At 42.9% G+C, this 12,585-nt stretch overlaps 1 protein-coding gene across 4 annotated transcripts in view; it reads right to left on the bottom strand.

Annotated features, from left to right (window-relative positions):
• Positions 1-3,860: 3,860 nt before the first annotated feature.
• lhfpl2a (LHFPL tetraspan subfamily member 2a) overlaps positions 3,861-12,585 on the bottom strand; it is a 36,755-nt gene continuing 28,030 nt past the window's right edge. For all 4 annotated transcript variants that reach the window (XM_028971460.1, XM_028971462.1, XM_028971463.1 and 1 more), the window contains 2 exons: positions 10,795-11,525; positions 3,861-5,257 (listed from right to left, as the gene is read on the bottom strand). In XM_028971460.1, coding sequence (XP_028827293.1) covers positions 5,001-5,257; positions 10,795-11,215 — 678 coding nt within the window. In that variant the 5' untranslated portion in view covers positions 11,216-11,525 and the 3' untranslated portion in view covers positions 3,861-5,000. The remainder of the gene's footprint in view (positions 5,258-10,794; positions 11,526-12,585) is intronic.

The raw sequence follows: 12,585 nt of genomic DNA, 5'->3' as shown, positions 1-12,585 counted from the left end.
TAATTGTAAAATAACCAGCAGGGGGCACTATAACTTAGATAGATAGATAGATGAGGTGTATTTCAAAATGTAAAATATGTTACAATTTCATTATATAAATGTATAGAAAATCCACATCTGTATTTGCATCTTAAATGCCCAGTTGCTCATTTTCAATGACGTTCGTGTACTTTCTTGCTTGTTTTGGCAACCCAGTTCTATTTTACCTTTTATTTTTCCTGCTGGTTGAGTCTGCACTGTGAATGACCTGGAGCTTCCCTGATGAAATTATTCCAGTGTAATATAACACGGTCATTACACTTCTGTCGAGCCCATGGCCTGATTTTCACAGCTGCAGACCGGAATGACTTCAGTTCACTGATGTCACCCTAATGAGGGCTTAATTTCACCCTGACCAAACGAGCCAAGGAGGTCTGAATTAAATTAGGGAACGTCTCCCTCCCACCTTTCTTCATCTTTCTTCTTCCTACTCTTTCCCACATCACATCTCCAGATTGTTTGTCCCAAATTGCCAGGCAGGGGCAAACAAAACCTCATATTCTACCACACATGTGGTGTTTAGCCTGCTTATGTGTGTGTGGCTGGGAAACATTGTCCTACAGTTAATCAGCAGCAGATTCATTTATTTAGCCGCTCTTTTTAAAAGAGGCACAGTTGATCGTCTTGGTTCCCTCTAATGTGCAGCCGCCTCTGATCTAGTGTAGTTTTTTCAAAGCTGACCTCAAGAATGACAAGAAAAGGACGAGAAGATGCGAGTTGCAGGTTAACTTCACCCATTTGAGAAAATAGATGTGAAATTAGATGTGAAAATATTTAGATTGGTGAATGTGGTGTCTGAAATGTCTCAGCAGAGTTTACACAGTCCAGTGTTGTTAAGGGTCAGACAAAAAAAAGAAAAACTAATTACTTGAATAGGCACGACCCTTTAATGAACCTTTTGACTGGAGTATTTTTGACTGGCCACTGCTTCACCAACAGAAACTTTCAAAAAATTTAATGCACCTAACGCACTTCATGTCAACAGCCACGCCTTTCTGAAAAGAAGTTTTCTTTCTTTTCTTAAATTGTGCATGTGTGTGTGTCCTGACAATTTCATTGTTCAATGTTACTCAATACAAAAAAGGAAAAAAACTTAAACTCTAAACATCTTCTTTGGCTCTGGGGTTTAATATGGATAAATACAAAAACATGAAGCTTAACTGCAAAACAGCTGAAGTGGGTACATAATGTTACATAATGCAGTACATGTCCAACTCAGTTTTGTGACGTTAAAATCTCTTTCCCCTAAAAGCCGTTGTTAGCTGTTTATCAGCTTAGTCAATCAGCCATTGTCTCTGCGGCTCCATGCAGCTCCATGATAACTGTATTTATTATAGATCATTTATCACTGGGGCATTAAGGGAACGTTGTTCTCTCCAGGGAAACTCTCATGCTCTCATTGTTCACTGAAAAATCTGTAAGCAAGCACAGTCGTTCCCCCATCCAGGCGAAGACAAACATCTTTTATTTTCTCAAGAGAAATGTATTCTTCTCATTTCAATGGATAGATACAACAGCAGAAGTGTATAACTGCAGATCACCAAAACATCCGGATGTGGTGATGAATGGCCACTATTAGTCCAGATCGGACTCGTTTTGTCCTTCAATCTAAAGACATACAGGCTTGGTGAACCTGCATTGTGTTTTCATGCTTGGATGGGGATTGTCCCTGAAGATTTTTGATCATCTGGCTTTTCAGAACACGTGATATGGATGCACATTTAAAGATGAGTGGACGAAGCAAAATGGGAAATTACAAGGTTAAAGCACACAACAATGCAAACAATTTTAATAGCGCCGCTATTAATAATTTTGATCCATAAGGGCAGTTTTCTGGCACATCAGTGTGTACCCATAATACCGGGGCACATCTGGGATGTCAAACAACGCAGTCTGAAGAGTAACTGGTTGCAGGCCGCTGTGAAAAGAAGAGATAGTGGGCCTGCTGATGGCTACAAACAAAGGAAGAAAAGACTGGAATTACTTGAGCATGTCATTTTAGCTCCGCTGTGCTTGTGGTTCCAAAGCCTCTGATGTATCCAAAATTCTTCTTTCTGACAGGTCGATCTCAACACTTAAAAGGCCAAACCACATGCATCAGCCACACTCAAAGGTCAGTCCACGCAGAAGTCATTTTGGGTTAAATAAATAAGTGGGGTGGTTGCTTTTACTTCTTCATGCACTCTCATAATCATGTTACATGCCCAAAGGGGCAGACTGGGCCTACACTAAAACCCACATTATTCTCAGTAAAATACGTATGCAGTAAATGAAAGTGTCCCACTCTGTTTCCAATTTTTCCATGCAAAACTGTGCATAGAGATCTGTAAACCGCAAAGGAAAACTGTGGCAACTCTGGAAACGATCAGGCCTTTTTTATACTTGTTACCTTTTGTCAGTCTGTTTATCCCCATTTTCCTTTGGTGCATGAATTTCGTTTTACCGTGTTACGCTGGTGGATAAGAGTTCTGTTCAGTGGGTGGTGATGTTTTCTTTCCCTCTATTCCAACACAAACTCAAAATCGATGTGAGGTTAGGGCAGAAAACTCTTCTTTCTGATCACAAAGTAAAAAATTACATCACAATTACATGTCTAATGGTAATCAGGTCATGAAACCTCATATCTAATCTGATCATTTTATGACTGTTTTCGTACATGTTTCGTACCACTGATGGGTGAAGTGAACATCAAAGGCACTTGCATTAGACAGCAAATAAACAGTGAAGTGATTGTGAAACACACGGTGCCATACGACGAAACGTGTCCTCTGCTTTTAACCATCACCCTGTGTGTGGGGACAGTGCTTTGCTTAGTATCACCGCAGTGGCACCTTGCCGGTTCAGGATTCGAACAGACAACCTTCTGATTACGGGTCCTTGCCGGGTCCACCACTGCCCCAATCATCTTGAGCTCAAGTTGAAGCATTTGAGAGACTTTGACTTGGACCGAATGATGAAGCTAGGCGAGAGGGACAAAGCATCCTCAAAGAAGGTCTTGTGGGCTGTTACCAATATCCAAAGCTTAATATGTGGTCCAAGTGGTCGCTGCTAGCTGGTTAGCACGCTAACTTCAGTAATCACATCCTGCCACATTGCATAAATGTTTGAGAAATGGTTTGAGGGACACGACAAGAAGATCAAGGAGGTTACTTGACCTTCCAATATGATGGAGCATTTGTGGGTCAATCCCTTGACAGGTCGAAGCTGTTTTGGCTGCATAAGGGAGGCCTGCACAATATCAGGCTGGGGACTTTGATCTTGCGTGTGACTGGTGTAAATGGAGTTTGTTAGAAAGAAAGTCTAGTTTCCCTAACTCTTGATTCCAGTTTTTCTCCTCTCCAGGTTGGCGGGGGAATGGATGTCAAAGCTATATCTGATAAAGAGATTACTATTCATATTTATTATTCTTAATTCATAATGTTGAACAGTTTATTAACTTGCAGTGTGCCTTCCTGCAGTATTGACAGTGAATGACAGTAAAGTATAAATATTCACATTAAATAGCCTCCTGTATTTGTTAAATAACAAATCAAACAAATCTGTTTTTAATATTGTTCATAATGGTGGTATAATTAAAGTGCCAAATATTTTTGAATGTTGAATTATTGTGCACAGTTTGAGAACCACAGGGTTAAACCAGCAAATGTTCTTTTTGTTGCTATCAATGCTACAGCATCATGTGCATAGATCCCTATTAATGCGGAAGAAACAGATAATCCCAATTCCCACATAAAGCCTCTCAAAACAGGTTCCCAGCTTCGGAAATCAATTCTGACCCTCCAGAACTGGCTGTACAGATTTCATCCTTTAAGAAGACACCATGACAACAGAATTGTTTTCTCTGGTTTATTGATTTGGCAGGGTCATTGATTATTGCGTGACTGCATGAAGAAACAAGGATCCATGCTGACCGAGGAGCACTGACAGTATCCTGTATCCAGACATCAGCCACGGTGGCATCTTTCTCCCTTTCTCCTTGTCTGAACGTTTGAAAGACTCTGAAGTCTGTCCAGGCTGCATGGCAGGGATAAGCAAAGAAGCCCTATACTGCACTTCAGAATTAGAAAGAACAGGTCCACAGCATTCAACATACATGTCAACATACAACTTACACAAGCTCCTTCAAAAGTCCAACGTACACCAGTAGTTCTCTCTTCTTGATAAATTAGGACTGAGTGACCGTTAGCAATCTACCAACATGCAGAATGGGTATAAATCCTACAGGAAGAAGGATGGGAATAGCTGGCATACACTGACTGTCTATACGAGATTCATCTATAGCGTGAAATAAGGTCTAATAGAACCTGTGCTGATGGACATGTGGTTATTTCAAACCTCATTTAAGACAATCTATCCATCAGTCCTTTACATTCTATCAGGAAAAATGTCAAATCAGAAAGAAGAGCTTGCAAATGGATAGTGGTTTTCCGGTGTGCTAATTTCCACTTCATTTCCCACCTAGTCGGCTTGGGTGAACCAGATAAACTCTTCAATGTAGTGAGGCAAAACATAAAAAAAAGACATCATTCTCCAAGGTGTCATTCTCCATTGTTATGACACGATTATTATATACATTATATACATGCATATTTACAATTCAATTTGGTGTCAGGGTGGATACTACTGCACAAAATGAGTAAAAACACTAACAGCACCATAGAGGAGAACGACAGAGAGACACCGTTTAAAAAGGAAGGAAGCAAGCTTGGCACCATGGATTTCTCCCACATAAACACAATACAAGGTCAAAAGAGTCAGTCTTAGTGGTAAAGACAGTGGTGTGCCATTGTTGGCACAGATTCAAAAGGGTGGTGGGGGCTTCCTTGGCCCTATGCATGGGTGAGGGGGTGGAGGAAGAGATAGAGCTGGCCCCAGCCATCTCTTTCTTTCTCTACTTCCTTGCTCTGTCCCTTCATTTCCTCCCAATTCCTGGGCCTTTTTTTGAATACTAAAAAAGAAGCTCAGAGGAGGCAGATGAGGCTCTTGCCTTCTTCAATCTCCTCCTGGACCTTGTCGCTGGATGTGGCGATCTCAGCCTGGGCAGAGAAAACAGCACAGATGAAGGTGAGCACAGTGCCGCCCAGTGCAGTGTAGAAGGCCCAGCCCGTGGAGCACTGCCCCAGGTTGTAGGGTGAGGCGTCCGGACCGCAGTATAACTGGACCTTATCAGAACCCCAGCCTGCAGGGTACAGCATCAGACCCAGAATCAGAAACAGACCTGGAGAAAGAAGATGGAGACAGATATATTATGTTTAGAAATATTTATAACATACAGCTAGAGTAATGCTTTGCTGAAACAAGCTTATGTAAAATAAAAAAACAATGTTAACCCTGTTAATGTCTTTGTATTGCTTTATGTCAGTATGGTATGTGGCCAAAAGAAAATCTAGAGATATGTTGTCTATGATAAAAATGATATCACAATACTGTTGGTTCTGCAATGCTTGATACAGTGCAGGGCAGTACTCTATAATACAGACATGATAAGTGTGTATCTAAAGCAATTTTATTATAGCGAGAGAGAGACTTCTGGAAATATGTTTTATATGTATTTAATCAGGCTACTTATCAAGGATTATTTTACTAATTATGCCAATTTATGTCCAATCCCATAATTAAATCGCTAATTTATTCTTACATTACATTTCACAGAGACAAGAGATAATGGCACAAACTCAGACATCCTCCAAACATGCCCTAACAACAAAACCCTTGGGTGACCCCTCTCACAACAACAGGAAAAGGTAGCATGGGGGGCTTTCCTGCGGGCCACTGACAGTACAGTGCAATGTCCTGTGTCTCTGCTGACGGACTGGGCCACTTCCTGTTGAGGGAACTTATGACCCATTTCAGAGCCCTAGTTTATCTTACAACACTGGGCGCACAGGGGAATAAAATGCTGTGTCAGGGCATCCTACCAAGAAAAAAGAAAAGGGTTTCCTCATCACGAACGAGGCAAACCAAAAATGATGCATACCCATAATGCAACTTTATGAACTTCTTTTTCTTTTCTATATTTCTTTTTCTAAAGTTAATGAAGCTGAAAGAGGCTGACAACTTTCATCTTAAACTCTATGCGCCTCTAATGTGCCATATTTTCTTCATCACTACTTTCACCCCCCCCCACACACACACAGACACAGAATTATGCATGACATGTGGGTGCCAGGTCTGTCTGTATTTTCCTGTATGAGCTAATCAGCTTGCCTACAGTTAAAAATGAGAAGCTGTTATAATAATATGATTAAATATAAAGGCCAGTAGAAAGATGGAGAGGGGGAGATGCCTTTTAAGACTACAAATGAAGATTTTAGATTTTGCACTCATCCGTACATCATTTTGTTTGTGTTTGTTTGTGTGTGTGTGTGCATACACCACTACGGGCCTCCCCTCAGTCTCCACCAGGAGATGAAAAACAAAAGGCGTCCGCTGCAGCTTTCCTGAATATCGTATTAGACGCGGAAATGAAAAGTAGGTCATAAATTCTTTCCACATGTTGCTCTGGCTCTGACGGCCAGACAGGTCCTGGTGATTGAGGGGAAGTATGGTTTCAATTGGCCTGCCGGGGCCCCCGACGCCACCAGCCCAGCTCCCCTTACACCTCCACATCTCTCCAGCCCTGCTCTGTGCACCTAGCATGCCCAATATAGCGCCACAACATTGGCTGGGAAAATGGGAATGGCCCACCTTGATCTAAAACCTCATCAGTGTTGCTGTCACAACATCGGGCACCGCTCTGCGTTTTATCGATCAGAATTCTTGAATGAAAGTTTGCTAGTTGCAGAGATCAGTTTTGAGATGTCTGCCTGTGATGCTGCTGCTGATGCTGCCTTCATTGTGAGGTCAGAAAACCTTGGAGGAGGGAGAAGACTAGATCTAGCGAAATTGCTTGTGAAGAATTGGTATTGAGGAACCCAATGCTCATTAAACATTGTTAAGTTGTTGCAGCAGTTAAATAGTTTTGGCAGTTGTGTGTGTGTATTGGTGCTATTTTGGATGGGTTATGTTGAAACCATCAGGTATCTGGCAACACTGTAAGTGCTACTTTGTGCATGTGGCATGATGACAGATATCAGGGAGTGTTTTTTGCTTTTATCCATTTATTTATGTGAATTCTGAGGATGCCTTTGACCGTACACATGTAACATTTATAGGACTATAAAAAAATGACCAGCGTTCAGTGGTTGGATTTTGTCCTACATTTGGTGGTTGGTCCTACATTTGACAAATTTATATCACACACCCTGGACCACTTCAACATCTCATCTCGCAGTGACACACTCGGGTACTTCTGTTTTCGGTATAGGCTGGTGATGACTAAAGCAGACAACTCCTGGCACTGAGACTCATTGTGTTATTCCCACAAATAGTGCCAAGCTGGAGGTCAAAGTTCACCTCTACTGCAAACGGACTCAGTGTGCTGATAAGTCACTGCTGATGGTTGTAAATTTCCTGCAGGACAAAAAAAGGAATAAGGTTTGGGTTCTTCTTTGCACAGCCTTTGTACAGCTTTTAAAACGCAAATGAATTTAGACCTTCTGCAAACAGAACTTTGAATTGCTTAAGTAGCAATTAAGGTAGGAGCAGACATTGTGTAGTGTCACATGACTGGCATTAAAAAGATATTCAAATGGCATTTGTTCTGCTAAGGTAAACATCAGAGACATTTCAGTCTTGTGTTTCCTGGATTTTTCTGGAAGTTTCCTTTCGCAGGACACCTTGGCAAAAATAACTTTTTGGTCACCGGTTACACCTATAAAGGCCCCTTAAATACAGACATCACCCAGCTGTTGGCCCTGGGTCAGGTCCTGGGACGGGCTCCGGAAGCCTACTGTGGATTAAGCAGCTATCGAAAGTGTGTGTGTCTGTGCGTGAGAGAGAGAAAGAGAGACGGAGAGAGACGTCACACAGTGACACAGTATGCTGTATGTTCTACTTTTTTTGCCATTTGTACTATTTGGGGCAGAGGTGGTGGGTACGGAAACAGAACCGTAATCAAAAGGTTGCCGGTTCGAATCCCAAACCACCAAGGTGCCACTGAGCAAAACACCTTCCCCACACCCTGCTCCCTGTCATGGCTTGTCATGGATGCCCGCAGGTGATGGGTTAAATGCACATTTCACTGGGTGCGCTGTGCTGTGATGTATCAACTAATCACTTTCACTTCCCTTTCCCAATCCAGGGTGCGCTGCCACTAATACAGGACTGTGGATATTGTTTGGTGTTTGTCTGCATGATCTATTTCACCTGTGACATGTTTGCTCATTTACTTTGTGTTTCCTCTTTTCTGCTTTGCGGTTTGTATTTGTTTGTAAGACCTGCACGGCGCCTCAGTCGACACCGACACCCCGCTGCAGAGTGTCGTGTTGCTGTGTGTTTTGGGTCTTATCTCTTCCTGTTAGGGCAAAGGTTAAAGGCATGATTGGAACTCCCTCCCCCAAACCTCTGAAAAAAGCCATTACAGATTGCGCCTGTCCCTCGAATCCAGCTGGCCACACATTGGTGTCCAATGGTTCGTCGTGTGGTTCACCATGACACCTTGTGTGTCGCGGCTGCCAAAATAAAGGGAGAAGGTAGGGATGATATGGGACCAGTGCCCTGCCAGAGCTCTGGTTCCCATTAGCCTGCTCCACATGGGCTACCTAACCTAGAGCAAAGTATGTAAAATGTCCACTGGGTCCACAGAGAACGTGACCCGACCCTAATCGAGAACATATTTCTCCAGAAGGAGAGCTGAGAAGGATTCAGACAGAAATAAGGAAACTAAGAACAAAAAGAACTGATTTTTTTTTTTGATCTGGCACCTTCTCCGTGTCTGACCTTTCCCTATTTGTATCGGTGGTGATATAACCGCCGACTAAAAGGTCACAAGCAAGTCACTTGCCATCCACTTCACGTCCACCTCCACAGGCCAGAGCACAGTGGCGGTCCCAAACAAAAGAGGCTTTAGGTCACCTGCACATGTGCAGGCCACTCTAGATCCAATCACATGATGCTCTTTAACCATGTGAGGGTTCACCAACTGACAAAAAGCTGGAAGTATTTCTGAAAGGTCACCAGGTCGCCGGTGGTGAGCATCATAGATGCAAAACCTAATGGAATTGTGGGAACTGAGGCAAGGCTGCAGTGTCATCTTGGTCAGGAACCCCTAGCTGGTCTGGTAAATGTGTTGATGGCTGTGGGGGTCAGAGGTCAGAAGGGGACTGTACAAACACTGTGCCCCCATCCTCCACTGCTGACCTGATCTCTTCCCATCCTTTCCCTACTGTTTTCAATCAGAGAGGTGTTTCCAACAACACAGGGACGCTGAAGCGTAGGGTTAGGTAGAGGAATAAAAAAAAGCAATGTAAAACCTTAAAGTTCCCCTATTATGAAAATGTTACTTTATTTAACATTAATACCTGTTCCCCTAGCCTGTCTATGGTCCTGGAGTGTCTAGAAATGGCAATATGTATAAAGAGTGCTTTGGCCATTTTGCTTCGCCGTTATGTTGTCATAAGGAGATAGGTTATCTCCCGTTTCTCATGCTTTGTCCACCCAGAGAATTTTCCACCCCTCCCCTAAAAAAGTAGCTCCACCAACCGTCAAGGCTTACAAACGTTCAAAGCATTCCAATTGCTCGGTGACTCTGACGAACCAGTGGGTGAAAAAAAAACATTCTGGAAAAGCACTGACATGACTTCCTGGTTGCGCCAAATATTGTGGTGTTCACAACCTTCTTTCCGCGAATGCCTGCTCACTTCCATAGGCCAGTCATTATCATTTTAAGCGACACACACAACGGCGCATCGCATTGTGGCACTGGATAAAAGTGGCTGTAATTCTGGTCCAATATATAAGAGCAAAAAAATTGCATAATAAAAATGCGTTAACTTTAAAAGAACTCAAGCAGAAGGACAGAATGTCCCTTTGAAAGGCAATAACTGTTTAAGTGAAATAATTGCTGTGCAACATCACACCTCTTTACTTTTTTGCTCAATCATCATCTTACCTGCACTTTAACCCAGTGCTTACTTTAAATTATAAATATTCCAGACTGTAGCTTTTACTTAATTTTTACTTATATTATTTTTATCTTTTTGATAGCCCTCCTTTAAATCTACATCTTTTGGTCTGCTGCAAGCATTATCTGCTGTACTTGTATGTGACAATAAGTGAGCGCATTTATATATACACACACACACACACACACACACACACACCTACATACAGTAAGTCAACACTTTGGATTTCTGATTTTGATATTGATACAGTATATTAAGCCCTATAGATTTTCAGTAATGACAAAATTGCAGAAACTCACATTATTTGACTTATTGGATTAAAATTGACCAAATGGATAACATGAAATAGTAAGAAATAGGTGATTCTTTTGATGTCCTTAAATGCTTAAGTCTCGTGCACAGAAACAAGAATCAGTAGAGTATAGACCAAAATAAGTAAAAATTTTGATTCTATCAGCAAAAAACACGAACACTGTTTTTTTAGAAAATAGCATCTGAATATTTGCAGCTATATAACATCACAGCATTAATAGCATTAATAGACTTTAGAGAGTAAAGCTAAATTGCCAGAGCCAGAAGGTCACCAACCCTGAACTCCTCCATCCCTGTGATTAATAGTAAAAGACATGCATTTTCAGTTGTATTGATCACTAGGGAGATGTTCCACATAATAACATAGTAATTGCTTTTAATGCAGCCATTGTCTGGGTGCATTGAGTGCATGTTTGTGAGTATAGTCTGAGACGCTTACCTCCTATAGCCTGCAGCAGTCCACATACGTTGAAAATGCTTTTCTTCATAATGCTCTGGAAGCACATGCTAAAGATGGAGATGAAGGCCACAGCGCAGAGCAGCAGGATGCCGGCAGCCAGGAAGATGGAGGTTGCCTGCCAGAACCCACTGGCGATCTCGCCGAAGTGCACGGCGTAAGGCCCACATAGCACCCTGCGGTGGACATGTGGCAGAATGAGGCAGCGACCATAGATGCCAAGAGTGGGCCTGTAGTCCTCTCCAGATGAGGCCACCGCATGAGGCCCAAACACCGCGTCTGGGGTGCGGGGGAAACCCACCAGCCAATCAGTGCTCATGAAAGCAATGAGCTCGCTGGACGCCGCCACGATGCTCAGCAGAGTCCACAGCATGGAGCGGCAAGTGACGATCACATGGCACATGGTGATGGTGTGTCGAGAAGGTGCTGTTGCTGAAAGTGGGGAGCGCAGCAGTTCGTCTCCTCCTTTTCAGGAGAGTGGAAGACGACAGACACTCCAGTGAAGACTGAGGTTGAGTGGAGACCGAGGTCACTGATTCACAGCCTTTCCTTCTCCTTCTCTCCTGCCCCCTTCTTCCCTTTCCTTTCACCTCCCACTGTTGCTGTACTTCTCTTCTCTTCTCTTCCTTCTTTTCTCTCTCCCTCTTACTCCAGCGGTCTCTACATCTTACAGCAGAAGGTTGCACATGACTGCTGGCCGCCCTTATATACACCTAAAAGAAAAAGGGGAAATAATGTTAGTGTTACATACACATTTTATTATGGATGCTTTCCGCTGACATGGCATAACTGTATTCTACACTCTAATCTCTCTTTGAGTCCAAAATAATTCTTCTTGCTTTCTTGTTTATAACATTATTTTTCTAAATCCTTTGGCCTTACAATAGTGTAGTGTGCACTTAAAATAGTGTGCAGTGCTGCGCTTAGCACCAGTTTGAAAACAGTGACTTATAGAGTGATCTGACATTATGACACTATAGGCTGTATACTTCTGAGATGCCTTCAAAGCTCAAAGTCGATGACCCTGTTTGACACAGCATTAACACTCCATGGAGCAAAAACAAGTTTATCCCCAATAATCTATTTTCCAGCACTCACCAGTGATGCACTGCTAGTAATCCCTTTTCCAACCAAAAAAAAAAAAGCGTTTGACACCAATCTGTCCTCCCGGACTCACAGAAAGATCCAGACCCCAATTCTGGAACGGCTTCAGCACATGCAGCCAAATGCACAAGAGAGAAGGAACTGATACGCCACGCTTCTCTTCGCTTTTCCTTTCTCCCTTTTTAAGGGGCAACAGCAAAAGATTTACTGAGAAGAAAAAGAGGAGGACCCTAGCAGATCATCCATCTGTCTCTTTGAAGGCCGATGACCCTGCTGACCACTCTGAAGAAGAATACTTGTTTTGGTTTGTCCTGCGTAGCTTTGTGACAGATGTGGAGACAGAGGCAACAGGCCACCCAGAGGCAGAGCACAGTAAGTGTATCTGTGTTGTATGACGGAGACAAGTCTGAGTGAAAAACGAACCCTCATCCACCTTCCAGACTTTGATTAAAACGGCCACTTCACTGACCTGAGGTCGGCTCGCATATCTGATAATGGAGCGAGCGCTTCCTAGTGTTTAAGATCAAGCGCAGAGCCCCTCTTACAGAGAGACACAGATTACCCACAGATCTCGCTGTGGCACTTAACCCTCCTCCACGAAGTCATGTGAAAGAGCCAACGCACGCAGACATTAACCTGCACAGTCACCTAAAGCTGAACTTGTTCTAT

The sequence above is a fragment of the Denticeps clupeoides genome, chromosome 3, assembly GCF_900700375.1.
Source record: "Denticeps clupeoides chromosome 3, fDenClu1.1, whole genome shotgun sequence".
Taxonomy (NCBI): Eukaryota; Metazoa; Chordata; class Actinopteri; order Clupeiformes; family Denticipitidae; genus Denticeps; species Denticeps clupeoides.
This window is presented reverse-complemented; position numbering and strand designations above follow the sequence as displayed.